Here is a 23,636-nt window from a genome sequence, read left to right as displayed (position 1 = left end):
TTTGTGTCCCTCTGAATTCCAAAGGCCGTGAAAGGCTGATACAAATCTCATTGCATGGAGGAGAGTGCTGAGAGCAGTTCCTCTCTGTAGTTTCCCAGAGTAAAATGTGAGTCCTTACCCTAAGTGAGCTGAAAGACTCTCAATACTAACACCTACCCACAAGGTAAAATAGTTTGGCTCCCGCCCATGTTGCAATACACCTTGGGTCCGTGGTGTGTTCTGTGCAAGCTCTGTTCCAATGAGATGCAAAGCAGAGTACTGATAGCTGCTCTGTGGCTTGTGTCAAATGAGCTTAGCTGTCTTATTCCCAGGTCAAAAAGTTCTGTTAATGCTATAATTGTTCCCTTTGGCAAACTAAGGAGAGGACTAAAAAAGGGACATGAAGATTGAACTGTCATAATATAGAAATGTTTGTGTAATAGGAAACTAAGGTATGTAAATACAATATATGTATGTATTGTGCCTGTAAAATAGAATGTGTTTTTTGAGAGAGATGCAGTATTTTGATTTCAAGAACTGCTAAGCCAGCTTTATTCACAAGCCTTAAGTTTGCTTTGTATGCTATATAATAATGTTATTATTTTAAATTTACTAGATCAAAGCTACAGATGGTTCTCTTTCACTAGTACACGTTTGCCAAAACCTCAGCCTTGCATGTAACTCATTTTATCCATATTAGGCCATTTTATAGGTACTAGATAATGTCACTACATCTGCCAGGTGACTGGGAGAATGTAGAAGGTCAGTAAATGTTTCAGCACAAATACTCAGCAGGTATTTTCCTGTCAATGATTAAGAGTTTGTGAAACCACACAGATTTAAAAAGAACCCCTAGATTTTGAAAAAGAAACAAACACCCTTGAAACCTTACATTATTTCTTCCAAAATGTAGTTAGTCTGATTGAATTTTCTTCAGCAACAAAGAGCATTTGAGAATACTTCTTTTCCAGTTAGTTCCCAGCAGTTCCGCAGTTAGTTCCCAGGAACGATCTGCAACTCAGAGTGCCACCACCATTTTTTTTTTACCACAGATGCGTTATTCTGCTTAAATAAAGAAAGATCCTTTAAGAGATTTCCAAGCAAATTGTTTAAAAATATGAGTGATTTTCACCTTTGCTTCCCAGTTCTTTATCCATCTGTTGTTAAGTTAAAGTATTTCTGGTACTGTTCTTTGTTTAGAGTTGTATTCACTAACCCTTACACTTAAAATCACTTTTAAAAACTAAATTGTATCAGAAAAAGTTTCCTCATCACTTGATCATAGTGAGCTATGGCTAGAGAGACAGATAGATATGAAAAAAATTAGCGAGCACAGTAAGTTATGCATATGTATGTGTGCATTAATCTACACTGGCATGTGCACTGGAAGCTCTTTCCTTAATAGCTTCAGAGTAATAGTGTCGCATTCAATTTTTTAGAAGGCTAGATACAAATTAAGCTCTTGACAAAAAGGTTTTCGCAGAGATGACTGATGGTTATTTCTATATTCTGTCACCAACCGTAATAAGCTTTCACTACTTAATTGTGGCCCTACAGACAGAAGCAGATATGATGCTTTCTGCTAAAGATGGTGTCAGTCTCATTCCTTTCGACTTTTCTTTTTATATTTTTCTCATTTATTATTACCAGGTATTTATTGGAACCTTTTTTTTTAATAATCATGTTCACAAAGAACTGCTAAAACCGTAATGAGATTGGCAACAAGGCCCAATCCAAAGTCTATTAAAATGAGCAGAAAGAAAATTTCCTACATTTCATGTGTTTATGGGTCAAGTCTTTCCAGCCGGACTGATTCTGTATTTTGTTCACATGATTCTCAAAAGTGAAGGGAAGTTACCCACTTAGATCCATCCTTTCAGAAAACAGGCAAGTCCTAGTATTCTCTCCCTTCAGCGATCTCTGATCGGCTGGAGAGCAGCCTGCATCGGCCACGTTGGGTGGCAGTGATGTTATAGGTCTTAAAAATACATCAGGTGTTAACATCTCAGCAAATAATCAAAGGGAAATACTGCTCTTGTGCTTGTTTTTATAGTGTCTGCTGTTCTCTGTCCTATTTTAGGGTGATACAACGTGGTGGGGAAAAAAAGTAGAATATGGAAAAATGCAGACTGTAGAAAAAGAGATTGCTTGTAATAAAACCATTAGTTTTGAGCATTGCAGACATTAAGTTTTGTAATGTGGGCCTGAAGCCCCAGCTGCCTGTGAATTCAAGATCAATTTAGCTTGTAGATTCTGGAAAAAAAGAAAAATGCTTTAAGCACGTTCCTTTGCCTTGCATTTGTTCCTGACCCAAAGACATTGTAAAATACTCTATCTTTAAATAGCTTTCACTCTGAATAGCAGCTCATACGATTGTTATTTCACATTGTCAGGTGTGTTCTTAAGATCATCAGCGCTATACTTTTTTTTTTGGTAAATTGCAGATTAATGTGCTGTTTCATTAAGCAATTTTCATTTAGGTCACTGGTACTGATCAGCAAGTATCCGAATCAAGCGTGGGTGAGAGGAACGTGACCCTGGACTTCAGCACACAAGGTAATAGCATTGTGTTTGTCTACTTGAGAAAGATGTAGTAGAATTTTTGAGTGACTTTTCCTTCTCTTCTGCCCTTCCCAATGGAGAAAGAAGGATTTGCTTTCAGGTTGTTCATGGCAAGAACCACCTTTTCACACTCATAAACTGATGTGGCTGGAAATGCAGAGGAGAGTCTTGCTCCCCAAAGCATGCTCTGTAAAGCCCTTTGAGGCAGATATGGTAACTGTCAGTTCTCTTTCAAGAGTCATGCACATAACTGGCGGTTTTGTTCCTCGTTGTCAGCAACGATGGGTGCCTTCCTGATATCAGTCCACACGCCTTCTCCGTAAGTAGTTTCCTGCATGGCTTCCAGAAGCCTGAATAGGAAGCTTGCTGCCTGAAGCGTAGATGATGTGAATGCAAGTAGAGGAGTAACAGCGCAGAGCCTGTTTGTTTAAAGTTTAAAAGTTACTAGAATAGGCCTCCTCACCATGGCCGTTGATATGGATGACTTTTTTTAAACATTACAGCCTCAGTGGATCATGAGATGTTGAGCAGTTTGTATGAAATAATTATTTTAGTATAACTTCTATTAAATACTTTTCCCACATCATATTCATATTGTATTAATGAGTAGACTGGCAGGAGTTCTCAGGTAGTACACTTACGGGGCAGAGAGGTGGTGGCAGAGTGGTCCAAGAAACAGAAACATTCCTCTCTTGCCTAGCATCCAGAATGGGACTTGCAGCCTAACAGATAAGAGAGGAGTATCTGTTCTGTGAAGAAAGTTTCTAGAGCTACCAGTGGTCACCTTAAACAACTGTTAATTATTATTTTTTTTAAGACCCTGGTGTTTGACAACTGCAATGGAGTGTGACAGCTGAAGGTGACTAGTTTTCAAGTGCCGCTGTTAACAAGGACTGTGTCTACAGAGCTAGTTCCCGAAGTTCATAAGTACATTTGGACTTCACATCCACATATGAAAGTCTAAATTTTAAGGCCAGTGCTAGAGTTTTGACTAGTGGGCAGCAATAGAGCAGCTCTCAAGCCAGGGCTTTGACATTACATATTGTGCTGTGCGCACATGAAAGGGACCTAGGAAGGTCCTCGGGCATGTTTTATTCATGTAAAATCAGTTACGTTTCACTGTTCACATCTTTTGAACAGTGATTGCTTCTCATCTGCTTCAGGCCCCTCCTCCTGCTGTCTGTGTTACCAGAAAAACCATACCAGTGGAAGAGTAGAATACTAAGAAGCTGTAAATACAGGTTAAGCCGCTTGAGTCCAGGTAGCAAATGGTACAACCAACCACACTCTAGTTACCAATTAAATCGAATCAAACCAGAGAGAGTTTGGACAGTGAGGATCTGTGCTCTGAAGACAGGCACAAACTGGATGCCTTCATTTATCCATACAAACTTTATAAGATATTTCAAAGCCTGAATTATGGGAATGTGTTGCAAAGAATCATCTAACTAGGTAAAAAAATGTGTGGGGACTCATCACAATTATAAATGGTCCAATAAACCACTGCAGCTTTGCACCTAACATATAATAAACAGTGCATATGATGCATTTTTAGCGTAATGTAGATTTATAGATGTATTGCCATTAGTGATTATTATGTCCTTTTTGGCAGTCTTATGATTGCCTTATGTTACAAATGTATTTCCTGGAAGCCCCAAAAGAAAACAGTTGTTGTAAGAAGAACACGTCCTTCATAAAATCCAACCTCATGAATATTTGATTTTCGTTTTGATAGTTAATTTCTCTGTAGTGTAGAAAGCTTTCTGCTTCCTAGACCCCAAAACGTGGGAGCACTTAACAAACGTTCTCTAATTCACTCAAAGATCCTATTTTTCTGTTCCTGAACAAAACAGTTAAAATACATTTGTCTCATCAATATGGTTAGCAACAGCTGTTATGCAAAAAAGAGCATCAGAGGCTGCTGAGCTGAATAGAATTGTGATTTCTATTTTGTAAATATTTTGATCTTAGATGTAGGACTTTAAGGAATTCCAGTCTGATATGGGAAGAGTGTTATCTGTATTATTGAAGCCTGGATTATCTAGTTTTATTTTCTTTATTTTTGTCATGACTTTGGGAATAATGCAGAGCCAAATACTTATTTTCACACAAGGGGCTATTTTCATCCATAACATATATTTGTAGATATGACAGAGGAAGTGATAACAATCTCAATTTTTAATACAAAGGGCTTCAAAGATTATGTGACCTTGCGTAGAAAGTTTAGCTTTGGAAGTGTGTGTCACATATTTTGTGTGCCAGAGATGTTATATGATGGTGAATTCTCATTTGTAAAGAACTTGGGTACATGCTTCAGGGAAATGATGATTGATTAGAAAGTGTTAGGTGCAAAGCTAGTACTGAGCAGTGATAGGTTTAGAAGTGATCAGAGCCATGTTCTTTCAGTATTTGTGTGAAGTTATACTTTTTCTACCACAGGCAATCTCACGCTGTTTATCAGAGAAACCAGTAGAGAGCTGTTCATGTCCAAATGTAGTTACAGATAATACTTTGGTATCAGTGCTCAAGCATGCTTATTAGTTGAAGAAAATGCTCGAGGACAGCACAAATTATCTTTACTGAAGGACACTAGAAACAAGTAAATGACTTCAGTCTTTTTTGCTTTGGCATTCTGTCCTCCGAAAGCTTTTGAGTAATTACTGACGTACTTGCCAATTACTAAATTTAAATCAGTATATTGAAAACAGGGCGGGGGGCGGGATGGGAGAGGGGCAAGAAGTCTTTATTTCTCTCTGAATCTCTTGTTTTGCAGTTTCTGTTGAGAGCACCTCTTTGATGGTCTCTGAGGCTGTCGATATCCCAGACCATAGCTGCTCCTCTGAAGATCTTTGTTCACTGGAAGTTCAAGGATCTCTCCGTTCTGCAGATACTTCTTCCTACTGTACAACCCCCAAAGGGGCTACAGACCAGAGCTGCAGCACTCTGGATTACAGCACCCACTGCAGGTTCCACAGAACTCGCTCAGAGGGTTTTCCTGACGAGGATGACAGTTCCCACAGCCGAGCCTCTACAGACAGGTCTCAAGGACAAGAAAAGAACTGTGCCCATGGCAGGACATCAAACTGTTCCTCAGAGAATTTCGGCCCCTCAGAAAGAGAACTGCAGAGTTCTGCTCAAGAGAGCAATGCCACACCGCCTTTGAAGCAGAAGAAAATCTGCTGTGCGGTCTTCAGCCAGCCTCCTGTCCCTTCCCAGACGTCTCCCTGTTTTGGGCCCACAAACACTTCATCATATGCAAGCGGCTGCGAGCGTGCTGGCCAGCAGCACCTCGTTACGAAATACCGAATTTCAAATATAGTCCGATCAACTAGTGACCCGGTATCGTGTTCGTCGTATACAGAAGGTAGGTGTAGTACCACAGGCTGATGGAGCACGGAACAAATGAGTGGTGTGTGATTTATGCAGCAATTGGTGCCGCTGGAAATTAAATGAAACATTCCAGTGAGGGTTGAGTTATGTGTGAAGGCTTTAGTTCCATGCACATTTTCTAGATTTTTAAGAAGAATGGAAGTTGGGAAAGTGACAGAGTGAAATTAATTTTGGGTTTTCTAAATTGTACCAGCCTTTCTGCAGTGCTCAGAAAGCCATCTCTTGAGTAGATGCTTCCACCTCTCTATTACTGTTATATTGAGAAGCTAAACTAGGAAGTTGAATGGTAGCTGGGGTCCGTTTGGGAAATGATTAACTGAGCTGTCACGCTTGTAATACAGCAGGTTGTGTTTCCTGAAGGTGACACTGACATTGACAGTATGGGTGCGTGTCAGAGGCAGTGTGACTGTGTAGTGGCAAGTTGGACTGTACGGTGAAAAGTTTTAAAGGACAAAGAAATGGAAGATGAGGCACAGGGCAAGATGATAAATGAAAAGGAAAGCTTGTGACTGTTGTGGATAAGCATCTTCTGATATGAATCTCCGTTTAGACAAGTAGGGAAGAGGAGAGAAGTTGTTAGCTGAACACTGTATCTTCGTAAAACTCTGCTTGTTAGTGGGAAAGAAATGTCTCAATTAGTAGAGAATGGTTTGATCAAATAATAGCAAGGATGTAGAATTGTCTAAAGCATTTGAAAAGTGCTGGCTTTACAGAAGGATGTAAGCTATTTAGGGAGATGCAAAGAGGTAACCTGGAGAAGTGGTTTGAAAGTAAAGATTAAGCGCTTTGTAAGATGTTGTAGATTGTGCTGTTCCAGGTGCATTCACTGGGCTTTCCAAGGGATCTAGGGGAAGAATCGTGTGACTAGCTCAAAATAGAAGTAGACAGAATGCTGAAATAGCTGGTGCCATTTAGGAAGATAATGTGTTGGTTCTATTATGCTTTTTGCATCATTATTCTGTTGCTATGAATTTCAGAGACTTCATACTTAGCTCAATAATTGAATGTTTTCTGCCTTTAGAAATTTAGCCTCAGCATCCTGTCTGGGAAAAGTGAATCTTTAATCTAGAAGTCTGCATTTATTTTATGAAATTTACTCTGCTAGGATATACGTGCTATGAAGCTGCTGTGCAGACAGTAAGTAGGAATTTCTGTATCCTTTCTAATGTGCCAAAGACAAGAAGAACAGCCCTCTCTCTTCTGGATCACGCTCTGCAAGTTTTCCATGTTGTGCTCCATATGCTCTTTGAGAAGTGTTTGAGAGAGAGACTACTGTAGGCAGCCGTATCTACGTGTTCTAGCTGACTGCTGGGACACCTGCTAGAACAGATGCTCTGCCTTCCTTTTTAACATGTCCTAAATATGTCCATCATCTTTTCTGGAGGAGTGGCATTATGGGAATTATTTTGACTAATTTCCAAGTTCTTAGCCCTGCTTGAGTTGAGGGACACGGGTTGAACATTACTGAGATGTCACTGGGCTTAGCAAAGATTGTAATAAAGGAGCAGAGGTGGTTCTAGAGATACTAATATACACACAGGAGAGGGGGGAGCAAGAGAAGAAATAACACAGAGGGAACGTGTTTGTGCTGACCTAGTTTGCCATTCCTTGCTGCCTACAGCACTCCTTAAAATGAAATCTTCAAGAGAAGCACGCGAGTCTAGATGTGCGTATTTCATTTATATGTTTGGCAAACTACAGTTTGCAAAATTTTATTCTGTGAAGGTTTTCACAGCATCACACAACTTCCCCTTCCTCTACTTTTTGTTGAACTTTATTGGGAAATCATACATAGGTTAGAAGCAGCGCAATTCTAGCAACATGTACCGGCTGTTTGTAGCAGCCCTGAAGCTTATTTTTCCGAAGCTGTGACACACAGCTGAAGTTCTTTAGAGTCTTTATAACTTTAAAAAGGCATTTGATCTAGACTGGCTATTGGTATACAGATCTCACAGCAGAATTTTAAAATACATCTGTAGAGTTGAATGATATGCAACTGAGCTCCATCAACTAACCAACCCAGAAGAAAAAGTGTTTGGTTTTTTTTTTTCAGTAACATACACTTATTTTTTAAAATTGTCCTGGAGTACAACAACTGGTCAAATAGACTGACCATATGAAAGACAGAGCTCTAACTACGTATTGTTAATACTAATAACTCATGTTAAAGACGTACTGCGATTTTGGAGAACTGAGGGGTGGGGGAGCTTCAGGCACGTTCACAAATGGGAAAATCCAGCGGTCAGATTGCTAAGTGGGGTTTGGTTTTGTCTTAGGACACGGTCTTTCTACTTCAAGAAAAATATTAATTTATCTTCTGATTCACCTCCCTATACAAGTCAATGTGAAGAGATTTAGAAGCACAACATTGAATGTTACTGCGTAGAGTTCTGTTAAATGGGTCTTGAATGCTACCGTAATTGCACTGCACATGGTTTGGAACATAAATTATTTCACACAGGGATGTTGCACGTGTGCAACAGCGTAGTAACACAACAGCAATGAAATCTAATAAATCAGTAATCTGGGAATTTTAACACTGACATAAAACTCTGGGCTTCTAGGTCAATAAAACACAATTCATGTGCTTCAAGCACATCTTGGCATGATGGGGGTCTTTATGGTATGTATAGTCAGTAATTCTCCCATTAATCCTTTAATGCTGAAAGTGAGCTTGTTTCTTTGTTTTGAAATATCTGCCATTCCTAGTAGAGAAATTATAGATGAAAGTTTAGTTTAATAGGTGCCTTTGTAGTCACTGGGTAGTCCCTGGACAATGTAAGTATGGTGGGTTCATATATAATCTAAGAAACGGTTCCCTCTTAAAAAAAATTATAAATGAGTAGTTTGCACATTTTTCTGTCTTTTCCCCGTAAAGTTTATCATAGCAAAGGAGGACAAAATCAACTTCTAGTACTGACGTTTGTTACAATAAACTTCGTCTGTAATCAAATATGGTGGACTATGTGGCTAGACGGGTTATTATTAGGCCTGAGTGATTATTGTAGTGTCTGTGTTCCAGATAGTTCAGGATAACCTAGCGGTGTAGTTTTGACTGTGCCCCAAGTACATTAAGCAGTATGATTGTGGATGGGAAGACAGAACCTCTGAAGTGTCTCCCCTTAATAGGCATGCCATGATTCATGTGTTGCAGTACTTCAGCATAATAAAGCAAATTAAAGACAGAATAGAAGCTGTCTCTTAATTTCTTACAGATTTTCTATGGTTGTAGCATCTTACCTTTGTTTTCCTTCATTTAATTATTCACTCTACCAGAGAGGATTATACCAGCTTTTCATTATAAACTTTCCCTGAAGATATGGAAGAAAACCTCTTCTAATCTCCCTAGAAGTTCAAAATCGTTTTCAGTCTTGGAAACAGATGTAAACAGCCTTAGCATAAATGTGAGGCTTTATTCCATCTTGACTGTCACAAGCTTGAAATCAAAAAGACTTGCACTGGTAATTACTGTATAGTGTGATCTCACCATCATAGATCCTTCTGCTGGCGTCCCAGAAATGCTGTCATTAGAAGGCAACTGTGTCCAGAGCTCTTTGTAGATGCTCTGTAACCACTTGGTATTGATTGGATCATCAGTAACCATAGTGGTCACCTCCCCATTCATTTAATCAGTGGTGGAGGGCATTTGTCCTGCAGAGAACGAGAATCTATAAAAAGAGGAGACAGAAATATTGAATAAAATGCTGGTTTTGTAGAAATAAGGGATTAATCTTTCTTGTTTTGCTCATTTTCCAAGATAAACTCCATCTGCCAAGGAAATACAGGAAAGCCTGAGATCTGCCCTGGCAGGGAGCCTTCCATAGCTTCAGTGCTTAGGCCTGGAATATTTAGGATTTGATAGTTGTATAGCAGAGAGGAAACCATCAAGCAGGAAGTGTATCTTTCTATTTGTATTTATTTAACAGCTTATAGGACATTTCTGTGTATGGTAGCTTCTCTTTATGAATGGTTATCTTGAAAGTAGTATTTCTTCTGAGTAACTTCATTCTGTAAAGGAGATCATGAAAGATTCCCATGTATTTTTCCTTGCTTTGGGCAGAGGATAGCAGGGGTTGATTGTGCTCTTTCTGTCTCTCTCTCTTTGGTTAAAGGTGATAATTGTGCCTGGACTCCTGTATGTAGCCAGCGTCAAGATGCAGGATTCTCTCCAGCTACATCAGACACAGGTGAGGATTGGTTTTCTAAAGCAGGATCATATGGGTTTCCTTCTTTTGTTTTAAAAAGAATTAAAAGCTTCTGAAGCTCTAGAAAACTTGGGGCAGAAAAATCATTTACTAACAGAATACATATATGATGTACAATGCTGATGGAACCAGCCTTTGAGTGAAAATAACTGCTGTGAATGAAGTCCTCAGAGTTCAGCGTTTTTTCTTTCTCCGTATTTCTTACTAATCTCTCCTGTATTATTCACCGCTTATAATTTTCAGCGCCTAGAAATAAGGGGAACTTTATCCTTATTTGGATGGGGGGTGGGCGGCGGGCAGGCCTAAAACATTACAAGTTACATATGTAACACTGAGTAGCTGGTGTTTCCCCTTGCCATTAATGTCAACTGAAGTCACTGAAAGTAGAGGTAACACAAATGTCTGTGGTTTATGAAGTACTCTAATTACCCACCCACTCATCCTAAATGCAGCCCTTCTTGGTCGTGGGAAAGAGTCTTATTCTTGACCCCTGGTTAAATACCATTTTGCAATGTTTCCTTGATTACATGTTTTTGTTATTCTTCAGAAAAACCAGACGTTTTATGACAAAGTAAAAACTTTCACGACTCTATTTGTTTTGCCTTTTTCCTTTTTTTTTCTTTTTTTTTTAACATTACTTTAAAGATATTCTTCCCCCCCTTTTTTAGTTCCTGTTTCTGCTTCTCATATGGCTGCCTCTGCTTGTCAGCATTCTTTGAGCAGTTTCCTACCAACTGGAAAACAGCGGGATACGAGGAAAATGGATCTACACCGAAAGCCAAAGGCTTTGCATACAGTCTCAAAAGAGCGACCACACTCTTTAGTGGACCTTAAGGCCTATAAAGACACAAAAATTTTAGTGGCAAAATTTTTGGAACATTCAAACTGTAATCTCCCTCCAGAAGTACGTCACGTAGTGAACAGCATACGATCAGTAATAAAATCTGATGAGAGACACATGGAAGAAGCCATCTTCAGTGCCAATATTATAGACCAGGTAGGCCATTTAAGTTCTAAAGATTTGTTCAGCCGTGACAGACACATACCCTATTTAAATGTTTTTACAGTTTTAAGTACTTCAGACAATTCCTACAGAAGTTATTTTATAGTAACATGGCTTTAGTAAGAAATAATGAATATTTATTGGGCAGCAATGCATTTTACACTGAAGCATTCATAAATGCATTTAAAATTCTTCAGCTGGACCCAGTAATACCCTAGGAGATCTATAGGGAACTGATTAGACATTGACAATCATCCTCTCTTATTTCCAGCGTCTTTCTGCACCTGTGACGGTTCCATACATGAATTTGTGCTTGTATATGGAGATACAACAGAACTGACTTGGGTCTGTTGTTTTTTCAGACACATGTATTTGTACAGCATAAGCTACTAGCTGAAACGAATGGGTAGATGCACCAGCAGGGCCACCATCTATCAAAGCAGAACAGTGCAGTTACCCTTACTCCTGGCTAGATGCATGATAACGACCCTTGCTATTTTTGAGGAAAAGAATTGAGAAAATGTGCTTTTCTAGACAAAGGAATAATGCATCTTCTCACCTTGAGAATAAAACAGACACGAGGCTTGGAAGAAATCCTATAAAACAAGGGAATTAGTAGTGGCAGCAACTTTTATTAGCTAATACATGTTTAATAATTAATCTTTTTTGCAGGAAGAAAGGTGATGAATCGCCTCTTGCTAGTATTGTTACCAGGATGATAGCTATAGAAATTAAGTTCCTTTTGTGTTGTTAGATTTGGAAAGCAGAATGCTCTCAGCACGAACCACATTCGGGTTGCCTGCAGGGTTTCCACAGAGCTGGACAGACAGTTGAGGATACTCACTTGGGGGCTGTTTCCCCCTCTTCGGAGATACTGTAATTCCTGTGGTATTCATCTGCTGATTCCCAAGTGAGGGAAACTGGCTAAGTATCAAACCAGGATGTAATAACACTTAAAACAGCATGTGAGATAGTGTGATGTGTAGCAGGAAACACACAGCATTTAATAAAGCTTGCTGCAAGGTTGTTCTTGCTAACTATGAAGTAGAACAAAGAAGTAGCACCGTATCAGTTACCTCTGTAGTCACGTGGGTAGAAAAGCAGTACTATCATGACCTACTTAAGAGAGTCAGTATGGAATTAAATTTTAACATTTTTATTGCTTTACAAAATTTATAAGTCATTAAGTCCTCAAGGTTAGCAAGTTGAAAACAATTTTCTTTAAATGAAAAAAACATAGTTTCTCACAAAACAAAACAGTATAAAAAATGTTGAGTGTTTATGTAGATCATAAAACCAGAAACCAATGGCCCAATTTTTATCCTGTGTGGATTTCTTAGATCCAGGCAGACATACAGTTTTTTCACATTAAAGAAATAATTTTAGTAGTTTTTTATTTCAGGCAAAAACCATTATTAATTAGTGAAAGTCCAGGGCATCCCAGCAATCTACTTAAGTCACAGAATTTTTTGCTAAAATAGTTGCATAATTCAGATTTGTGAAGTAGCTTGACAGTTCTATTAACACCAAAATGTTTGTTTATGAGGCTTGCAAGGTTTTAGTTCTCTTCCACCCTCAGCAAAGCTAGTGAAGCATCTCTTTCTCCTACAAGAACCACGGGTTTAATTTGCTCCAAACTTGTATTTGTCAATGATAAGGCAGAGCTGCTGCCCTTTCCACAGGTTTCCTTTCCATTCGTATAGAGAAACTAATACTTGTTTGATTCACCACTACAGTACAGAGAGGAGGCCTGATGCCTTTCAAGCCTGACTGTGCCTTCCAGTGGCCAGTACTCGGCCCTGAGCAGCTGTAAGAACTGGAGAAGCGGGAGGGACTCTGGATGGCTGCAGAAACACACATGTCCTCTGGGAGAGTTCCATCATTAGATAACTGAAACGATACGATATTCAGGCACTGACCCTTCTAAATGAAAACATTTCTTACCCTGTTTTCTCCGTGTTTCCTTCTCCATTCCTGCCCTTTTTAACAGGTAATTACAAGTTCCCAGCAGAATGTGAATACCTCTAGAAAGCGACTTCAAGAAGATCTTCATCTTCAGAGCTGCGGTGCTCTGAGCTCTCCAGTTGCCTTCTTACGTAGGTCCCATATCACTCGCAGTTTAGAGCGGGACAGGCCTCACAGTTTAATTGGAGTTTGCCGGGAGACCATCCTTTGATAATATTCGCAGGTATGTGATTCCAGCAAAGAGAATTAAGGAAGAAACCACGTCTGGGAGAAATACAAGTAGTGGATGACTTTAAAAAGTGTCTTCCTTTGGAATTCCACTTTTTTCCAACAGCAGGAACACCTGTTTTTCTGAATGTAAATTTCAGCCCTGATTTTTTGCAAAATTTTAACTGATTTATTAGTAAAGTCATAACAAATGTTTTCCCAACCAGAAATGCGTTTATTTCACTGTACTTACAGAAATGCTACTGATGCTGCCTAGCATTTCTTGAAAACCATTGCAAAACCGCCAGAGACCGGCTGTACAACTTAAAAGTTGTATTTATTTAATGTACCTCAAAGTGTTTTAACTATGATCAGTGTTTTAATAAAAAGTATTTCTGGACTTTGCTTTTTCAACAGCTGATTTGGATAGAAATGTAAAGGTGATTCATACGCAGATACAGTGCTGCTTCTAATCCATTTTTCCAGTGTCTTTCACGCCAGGCTAACTGATCTGTCCTATTAAAACTGCTCCCCCCAGCCCTCATGTTGCCCTTTTAAATTATAGTAAAGGCTGCAGTGTGGTTTGGTTTTGCTTTGTTCTGAATGCTCATGAGTTTATTAACGGAGTAGCGTATGCTATTGACAACTGACATTTAGTACTCTGCAAACTGTGACCAAAGATGCATTAGGGACGAAGTCTTTGAAATTCTGCATTTCCAAAAAGCAGATCACACAGACTTTTACAAACGCCAACTGATAGGAAGTTGGATGAATTTTTGTCTACCAGAGCCTTGAACATTTTTTCGAAAAGAATTGTCACTCCAATTAGTAGTTTTGATAATTGTATTACTAAAACATGTCCTTGTGGTTCTGCTGCATTTATGATTTATTTAACATTGATCTTAAAAAAAAAAAAGAAAAAAAAGAAAAAAAACCAAAAAGTAAATATCATTGACACTAATTTGATTACCAGCATAAACACATGTCTGCCGGCAACATCTTCCAGTACAAGCTTCATCCTGGCTCTCTCAGAAGAAACTGGAAAGGCTTTAAACAAAAGGTTCTCATAAAGAGCCTACCACAGACTGACGTTTCAGCGGTTTAATTTTTTTGCAGCAGTGCTTGTCAGTAGCGTTATTTTCCATTTGAGGTTTAATCATATACTGGTTTCATTTGTGTCACTCTGAGCTGGGCAGACATCCTGTGAAAAGGTCACAAAGGAATGTAGCTGAAGATGGGTAGTTTAAGTTTTACAGAATCATCCGTTTGAATGTATTTTAATTATAGCATGCTTCTGTATTGATGTGAAGTCACAGTGACACCCAGTGGCAACAAGGTATGCTAATTGAAAGCATCTACTCTCATGATAATAATGATACACAAATCCCTAATTCAAGAGATTAATTCCTTTTTTAAAAAAAATCTGTGACCTTTGCAACTGCACTTAGATGAAGAATTAAATGATCTTCTACTTGGATGTTTTTATTACGTAAACTTACACAACAAACAAAATAAGCAAGCTTCCTTTATTATTTCAGATTTATTTGTGGTAGTAGGTTAATTCTTTCCTAAGGTCAGTTGCATGCAACACACTACTCCTTGAAGTACAGTCATCTAAAGCTCTTTAGTTACTGCACGGTAAGGCTTCTTAAGTCACAGTGTATTTTCTTCAAGGCCTTGGCCCAAAAAAAAAAATCTAGACTAAAAGTTACACCAATTAACATTTATCTCATAAGGAATACAACTTTACTACTATTTTTTTTTATCTGCACACATTCTAATACTGCTGATGGTGCTAGGTTATTTGTCAAAACGATTTACATTCAGAACACATTGCCTTAGGAATAAGAATGCTTTATAAAAGACAGAAACAGGTAAGCATGGCTTTCCCATTTTGAGCTAATACAAACAAAAGGTAAGACACAAAAATTAAAGAAAAAAAAAACCCCAGCCCAACACACACTTACACAACCTGTACAATAAGTTATCCATGAAATAACACTGTTAAATCATAAAAATCACAAGCATTAAAAATAAATATGTCTCTAAATAAATATTTTGATTTTAATCTTGTGGCAATTATTCTTTATTTAGCATATGAAACACTTGTTACATGTTTATGTTCACACCTTGCCAAAGAGGTTACACTTGTCATAACAATACCAAGTACTACAGTGGTTTTCTTTACATTAGAATCTAAAAGTTATAACTGCACACATTCCTTTCCCCTGAAATACTATCTGTTCAGCACCAGTTTTAAAATTATGCAAAGCCATCAGTATTGGACCACTTTATGGGACTGGGATTTTTTTTTTAACTGGAGGCAGCCGTAACTTTCTCTACTTGCTTCTCTTTGCCATTTCCTGCAGTCTCATTCATCAAATATTCACATTCACCATGTTATCAAACAAGACAGACATACACACATCACTCCACGTAAAGGTTACAAATAAATATGTTTTAAGTTTTATGAGAAAAGGGTTTAGAAGATGTTGCAAAATACTTAAATGTTTTACAAAGATTTTTGTCAGTGATTACTGTCCTTGACCATCCTTCTCATCGCTTTTTGGCAAAGAAATAAAAAGGAAGGAGAGAAAAAGGCAGAGACACCTGTCTGTTCCTTGTTGCGGAGTCCTCAGGTCAGCTTCAAAGCCTTTCATTCGTACAAAATACAAAATTCTCTTCAGCTCTGAGGGCTTCAGCGTTGATGGAATTGTTTAGTTGTTTTGCTGCAAGAGAGTCGCATGCTAGATGTATAGGGGTGTCTCTTGTCCAGTTAGGAGCCTGAACATGGCAGCTGGCATAGTCTTCATGTGAATCTGTCAATTGATTTACACAGAAATTAACAGAACTGTTACTGCTTTAAAATAATCCATCAGGCCCAATCTGTCTCTCCCCGTGGCCTAAGTGCATTTATTGTCCTGGTTTCTACAGATGTGAATGTTACCAAAGTTTTCAGTTCAAAGTTCTCTGGTCCTAACAAGCTGGTTTCCTGTCTTTGCTTTTTTGTGTGTGTTTTTAAAATGACAAGGACAGGATGCAACATCATATAGCTAAAAAGACACCTAAACACTTTCTGTTGTTGTACCCTACTCCAGTTACAGCCCTTAAAAAAGCAGCAGCACAAACGTCTGAAAATTCATTCTGCTGTTCTGGTATTAACTGAACTTAGCCTTTTTTCCTCTGTCTTCCTTCCCTGAGGAGCTGTCATTTTGTACATATTTTCTATTTGGAGTATGATGCTCTGAACACAAAACCTGGACTTTAGCACCTGATATTTAAATGCAAATCAAGAGTTTGTTGGAACACATTCTCTCATGGCTAGTGTATTTAAGTTCTTTCTACAAGGAGTACTGTGGTAAGTGTCAGAGGAATTTTACAGACTAACAGGATTAAAGGCATCAGGTGATCAGAGTTGTATCAGAAATGTAATAACAGCTGTAAGTACCTATCAGACAATGCAAGAGGAAGGAAGGTAAACATTACCTAATGCTAATACAGACCCTCAGCAGCCATACGCTGCCTTGGTAACTTGGTCTCTTCATGCTGAAAAAAAAAAGCTTCATGCTGTCCTCGTATGTTTAGTGAGATGTTAGGCAGCGAAGAGGTACCACAAAGGCATGGAGGTTGTATTGAAATCTACAGCTTTGTTCCTGCAAACGTGCACGTACTCTGTATTATTTTTCAAGTATCGTTTCCCACAGGAAAACAAGTTATCTTTGATTTTTGGCAAAGGAACTAGTGGAAGATCTGGCCAGGGTTGTGTGTGATACTACCGCTAAATTCAGTAGGGATCCTGACAAAGTGGAGGATCTCGTTCATTCGTTGCTGATTTCTCGAAAAGTACTGGAGAGAGATAACTTATTCCCAAGGTAAGTTGGAAATGTTCAGTGGAAATGAAATTATTAAAATACGTATCAATTTGAATCTCTCAGCTCTTTGAATATTAATTTATTTCTACGGCAGATGCTGTAGTGAGAAGCCAAGAGACATTTTCATAGCTAACATGCTTGTGTGATTTCTTCCCTTCATTGACTGGTTTAATCCAAACAGTAGGCTGAAGGTTCAGAATCATGCCAAGAGCTCTTGAAAATGAGTGGAAAAATGCAATGAATGTGCATTTAATTGCTCAAAAAATGTTCTGTTAATTGTTATTAGTGCTCAACTCCAGGTTACTTAAGGTGGTGGTTTTAATACTATGTTAAGACACTCTTTTCAACTGAAAAATATATTCTTTCAACAGTTTTATTTCCTTGATAAAGTATTTTAATTGTTTTCTTACCTCTCCCACTGAATTAGACAATGCTTGTACTATCTTCTCATGAGCAGTAGCAACAACACTTTGTCCATTGATCTCAATAATACGATGTCCTACTCTTACTCCTCCCCTCTCAGCTATTCCACCTCGCATCAAGCTGCAAATCTGCAAAGAGAAAGCGAAGTTTATTAAAATTTAGCAAGGTCATAATGTAGCAGTTACTAGGATTTAATACATACGAATGAGTGGTGACACTGTAAGGATTCCAGAAGATACTTGTGGAAAGTATTAAGCAATACTGTGAGTTTTTAAATGTTGATTTGGTTTGTTTTCCAAAATTTCTGCAAATTACAATTTTTATTTTCATTCTCCTGGGCTGGGAACACATAAATGCCTAACACAGTGATACAGGTAGCAGCCATGCAAAAAAGTGGAGCTAGGGGAAGAGGGAAGTTTTATGTACTGTCAGGATAGGAGACGAAAGTGATTTTTAAATATTTCTGACTGTGCCACCCTGGACTCTTTCTGAAAACTACCACGTTATTCTTTCTGAATAATGGGAAATATAAAAAGTGGTAAAGTAAAAAGTAATCTACAACAGCATTTTCTTCACATATGTGGATAAAAAATTTATAAAGCTTAATCCTTAACCCTGCACAAACACTAGTTTAGGCTGAAGGAAAGGATGATGCCATACAGACATTCTATATTGAAAGCTGGTGATCTGTCAAAAGGGACACAAAGATATAAGGAAGAAATTTTTTATGATGAGGGTGGTGAGACACTGGAGCAGGTTGCCCAGAGAAGTTGTGGAGGCCCCATCCCTGGAAGGGTACAAGGTCAGGCTGGATGGGCTTTGAGCAACTTGGTCTAGCAGATGATGTCCCTGCCCATGGCAGGGGGTTGGACTGGATGATCTTTAAAGGTCTCTTCCACCCAAACCGTTCTATGAGTCTATGAAATGTGCAAATTCTGTTTCTTTTTACAGGCTGCTCTCAGCATGGTGAAGTACAACAACTTGTTTCCTGTGCCTCTGCAGGTTGGAAAAGGGCACTCTGCTCTCCAGATTTTCTCCAGGTTTTACAGTGCTGCTGGCCATAGGGAGATTAGGATGAAGGCGGCAAGTCAGGCCACTGTTTCGACTGGCATCTACAGGTACCAGTAAACTAGGCACAAGTTTTGACTTTCATGCCCCCTACAATAGGGGAATAATTCTGCAAGGAGAGTTACGTTCACCAGGCATAGTCCCAGCAGACGCTGCTACTTAAAATTTTTCTGAGGTTGTAGCATGTGCGGTGTACAGGCAGAAATAAAAATCTCGTTCCAGACAGCCTAGACAGCTGCAGGCAGCACATAAGGCAGATAACATATTGCTTGAATCTCTGGAACTGAGCAGAGCTCAGCAGTGCTGAGATTTACCTTTGGTTTACTGAGAATAACCTGTTCTTGGAGGAAAAGAAATAAGTGCTAGAGCATCCAGTGATGGCTGTTTCTGCAGTTACTGTCAATGCTTAGAATCAATATGCCAAGAATTATTATTTGCTGAGATCTGCTCATTTGCTTAGAGCTAAATACAAGTATGATAAGATGTGGCTTGTGTCCCAGTGAGTTTGTAATTGAATTCAGAAACAGAGTATGTGGGGAGATGGCCAAGCTGGAATATATTTAAGGTGAAACATTGTCTGTGGTTGACCAGAATCTTTTCTGTATGACACTAGCAGTTTCTTTTAAATTCCTCTTCACAAATAACAATGCTATAAAAAATGAAATACTTCTTACTCAAAGTTCAGGTTGTCTGATACAGGGAGCGAAAATATACAATTATTCTTTGTTTATAAAAGGCCTTTCTCAGCTTTCTGAAAAAAGACTTTCTCCTGCAGTGAGACTTACCTTCCACCATGCTATCATTAGTGGCTGAGTTTTACCTAGTTGGGTTCATAAGCTATTTCTGATGGACTTTTATGGATAGAGGCACCATCAGGACCCTTCACAGGATTGTGTCTTGAATTTCAGTCATGTACAATATATTGTTTTGCAGGTCTACCTTCTAATCATATAGCTGACAAGATAAGCTGTACTACACAGATCTTTTCTAGGAAGCTTCTCAATTCAACTCACTTAGAATAATAGTTTGCTCCTTGCTGTTGGGGATTGTATGCAGTAATCTGAAAGGACAAAAAGCAGAATGTGCCAAAAGAAACCCTATAAATATATTTTTCACAGTATAAAAGAAAATATAGAGACAGTACAGCCAGCTGAAATAAAAGCTCTCAGAACAAATGGAAATGTGACCTCTCACCCCAGTGGCATAAAGGAAAAGATAACGCTTGCATATCTATGCAGAGCACGTTTCATTGCGTGGCTCTCAAAGCACTTTTAATACCATCAGTGAATTTCTTCTTTCTAACAGCCTCAGACATAGGAAGCTGTCTCTTATCTTCGTTCAAGAATGTGATCCCTCTCCAGGGAAGGGAGTCAGCTTCCCTTCTGTGAGCATTAACTATTTGAATGAGGTAGAAAGAGAAACAGACACAGAGCCCAAGTGGCTCTGCCTAGCCTCACAGACCCTGGAGGCTGGAGACAGAGTGCAGATGTAAAGAAATATACTGTACTGAAAGCACGCATTCACGTGGCTCCTGTGTTTGCAAATGGCTGACTCAAAGCAGCCTTAAGACTTTTGTCTCCAGCCAATGGAGCTATGGGAGGTTAGGCTGGCAAGTTCAAGCTGAGCAGTATCACTAAGCAAATATGATTCTGTTCAGCCAGGATAGTTTAGCTTGCAGTACTTGTTGAACATGGGGACAGCTGTAACATTATTAAATAAAGCACGATGGATCTGGTTCTTCTTGTAGGCAAGAGCCTACCCTCTGTTTACTGGGTAAACTGAAGAAAAAAAAGGTGGAAAAAAAAAAAAAAAGGTGTAAACCGTACTGGTTCAATCCATTGAGCTATTACAGATTCTGCAATGTCTTAGACAAGCTGCAGAGCATCAGATGTGAAAATTCAGTAGCTTCACAATCAGTTGTATTACAACTGCCCATTGTGTAGTAAAATATTAAGGATAGAACAGAGCAAAGTAAACTAACTGTTTATTCTGTGTAAATACCTTAAACGTAACCTATTAAACCAGATTTCTCCTCATCTCCTATATAACTCTGTTTAAACCCTGTATATTTTTTCCCCAGGCAGTTTAAATAAATACAGAGGCAAGGAAGAAAGAACAAACTGTCCATTCTGCTAAGTTTTATCTAGTTTTACTGTATTTTTAGATAGAACTGTGCTAGGCTAGGGATGGGGTAGATACACATCTTGGAGAAAGTGTCTGAGCTCTGAGATCTAGCCTGAGAAGTGGTGCATTATCAGCAGTAAAAATACAACTGATAATACACAGGTTTTTAATAATCTAGGAAACAAGATAATGATGTGATACGAGAGGACCACTTGTATTTAAATACCATACTTTTAAAAGAAGTGTAGCACAATGATTTTCAGAAGGTGGCCGATAGGTCACCTTATGTTCACCTCCCCATCGCACAACATTCATACTTGTTTCATACATATGCACAATATTTTTTTTCTTAATGTTTTACAGTTCAAATTTTAGATTCCTTAGATGCAATGAAACATCAGTAGCTTTCAAGAGCCACAAGAATATTTGCATCATTAGTGCGAGAGGAATTTTGGAAAATTAACGCTCTGATTTATGCTGTTGTGCTGTTCCCTAACTAAAACTTCCAAAAGCTGGCACTACTAGTGCTCCATGAAGCACAACTTCAGGCTTTGCATTAATTAAATTATACAGAATACACAAAGAAAAGTGTATTCACCTGCAGCAGCCCAGTCTCTGCATCTTCCTGATACCCTATGCAAGCAAAACCCAGCCCAGATAGTGCTTTTGTCTGCTGAGGCTGTTTGTGGGCTGTTCACTAATATAACAGCTGTACCTCCTGCACAGATGACATAGGCAGGCTGAAAAGGAACCACCGCAAAACTGCTCTCAGAGGAGCACAGAAATAAGTACCAGCTGCATGCCCAATGAGGTGATGGCAGAGCAGTAGGAGACAGTTAATTATACCCGTTCTGGCAAGCCATTTATTTCTTCACTGTGCTAGTGCTGAGCCAACAAAGAATAAGGATATTATTTCTGAATCCTGTCATAATTTATAACAATTGCTGGCAATTACAAAACCGCTTTTTAAAAGTTCAAGATCAAACTACCAGAGAGACGTACTTTGCAGAGTCATACTTTCAAATGTTAAGTGAAGTAAGAGAGAGTTTATCTGAGGAAGGACTTTCAGGCCCAGAAACTTGCCTATATAGCAGCCTAACAAAAGATGTTAACCTCTCCTTTTTGTTCACTGGCTTTCATATTCAAACACACACTCTTCATAAATGAAATGTATTATAAGGCTTTCTTTTTTTGTTATCTGAGAAGGATTTTTGTGCTGAATTTGGTAAACTTCATATTGGAAGTCGTCTAAATGTTGCTCATTTAACTGGAATGAATTATGACCGTGCAGTGTGGTGAATATGACAACTGAGCAGCAGATGGAGCGAGCACGCTACGAAAGAAAACCACCACAGTCTGCGGAATTTACTAAACTAGGGCTCCAATTATGTAGGAGATGATTAGCTGGGATGAGATGAATAGATTGTCTCACAGACTCCGTAACTGCTTCTGTCCATGTGAGGACATGATATGCTGCTTCTAATCCACCTTGGCCTGATTCTAAAAGAGTTGATAAACAACCCATAGTATTGCTCATTGTTCCTTAAATATATTTTTAATATATTTTCCTCTTATTATCATAGTACCAGCTGACCATACTAGATTTACAAAGGATAGCAATCAGGAAATAAATCAATGCCTCACACGGTGTTATATGCTGTTCTTGGCACACTCTGTGACATCTTGTCTTGTACCAAGACTTGGGATTTGCTAGCAGAGTGAACTACCAGCAATAACCATCCCTGCTTAACATACACATACACGTAGGTGAAAGGGGATTAAGCAAAGGAGGACAGAAATATACCACACACTGGATTTTTCTGTATTTTTTTTACAGGCCTCTCTCTACTGAAGTGTCAGAGCATTAATCCCAAACATGACAAATACTTTAAACCTCTGCTTCTAAAGGGTGTCAGCCTGGGGCAGATACCACTTCGGAGTGCCTCCAGTTGGACCAAGGCTTGTAGCGGTGTTCCTTATAACAACCTCTGCTGTGACCACAACATGATATGTGGTCTTAGGTAGGAACACTTAAAACTGAGGTACAGTAATAACTTAGAGATGGCTAGCAGAGCTGAAGATCCACTAATGAGCCATCTGTTTGCTAAAGCACAGTAAGATCCATAAACCATATCCTGTACAGTTACCTGCTAGTCGTCCAAGGGTGGCACACAGAAATCTGGCAACTTCAATTGATGAGTTTCACAGAACAGGGGACCAGAGCCCACAGTGCTTTGTGATGTGATTTTCTGTGTGAGCAGCCTGATTATTTTTTTTCCTAGACTGGAGGAAGAGGAGATGGTGATGGTCCTGCACTACAGACAGTCCTTAATGCTAGTATCAGCCCCCAGAAAGGTCAGGTGACTACCTGAGCTAGTTGTGTTGGGAGTTTGCTTTGGAAAGGTATTGGAGAATGGCTTGGGAAGGAAGAACTATGAGAGGAGGACTCTGAGCTGCACTTGGGTAAGTGTTACCTGCCACATTCGTTCTCCTGTTGGCTGCTATTACGGCAAACTGCAGCATGTAGACAAGGGATACCTGGGCCACAACCTATACAATTACTTGTAGTGAGAGGCATTTAGCTTTAAGCAGAGGAGGTTGCAATTACATTCCCTTGCCGACTACCATGTAATCCAAATAAATTATGCACAGCGCAAGAAAAATGAAGTCTTAGTGGGTGTGTGCTGAAATTTGAAAAAGAGAAACAGGATCTGAGCGCTAAGATTAGTATGTTATAATTGTAAAAACCTGTTTCACTATAACTCTTCCTTGCAGCTCTGGCACACTAATGACAGTTATACGTGAATTAGCTGATCCATATAATCTGGACTGTAAATC

The 23,636-nt window shown here is 39.0% G+C and overlaps 2 protein-coding genes across 3 annotated transcripts in view; one reads left to right on the top strand and one right to left on the bottom strand.

The window, feature by feature from the left end:
* Positions 1–13,725, top strand: part of ENTREP2 (endosomal transmembrane epsin interactor 2) — a 122,928-nt gene extending 109,203 nt beyond the window's left edge. The window contains exons 8-12 of one of the 2 annotated variants that reach the window (XM_068410400.1): positions 2,460–2,535; positions 5,315–5,905; positions 10,044–10,118; positions 11,039–11,133; positions 13,130–13,725. In XM_068410400.1, the coding sequence (XP_068266501.1) occupies positions 2,460–2,535; positions 5,315–5,905; positions 10,044–10,118; positions 11,039–11,133; positions 13,130–13,315 (1,023 nt within the window). In that variant the 3' untranslated portion in view covers positions 13,316–13,725. Of the gene's footprint in view, positions 1–2,459; positions 2,536–5,314; positions 5,906–10,043; positions 10,119–10,804; positions 11,134–13,129 lie in introns of both variants that reach the window. The other variant, XM_068410399.1, reaches the window with a different exon arrangement.
* Positions 13,726–15,478: 1,753 nt separating this feature from the next.
* APBA2 (amyloid beta precursor protein binding family A member 2) overlaps positions 15,479–23,636 on the bottom strand; it is a 96,598-nt gene continuing 88,440 nt past the window's right edge. The window contains exons 12-13 of the mRNA XM_068410401.1: positions 17,594–17,734; positions 15,479–16,130 (exon numbers count right to left, since the gene is read on the bottom strand). Coding sequence (XP_068266502.1) covers positions 16,059–16,130; positions 17,594–17,734 — 213 coding nt within the window. The 3' untranslated portion in view covers positions 15,479–16,058. The remainder of the gene's footprint in view (positions 16,131–17,593; positions 17,735–23,636) is intronic.

The sequence above is a fragment of the Nyctibius grandis genome, chromosome 11, assembly GCF_013368605.1.
Source record: "Nyctibius grandis isolate bNycGra1 chromosome 11, bNycGra1.pri, whole genome shotgun sequence".
In the NCBI taxonomy this organism is placed as follows: Eukaryota; Metazoa; Chordata; class Aves; order Nyctibiiformes; family Nyctibiidae; genus Nyctibius; species Nyctibius grandis.
The sequence above is the reverse complement of the archived record's forward strand: the minus strand, read 5'-3'. Positions and strand labels throughout refer to the sequence as shown.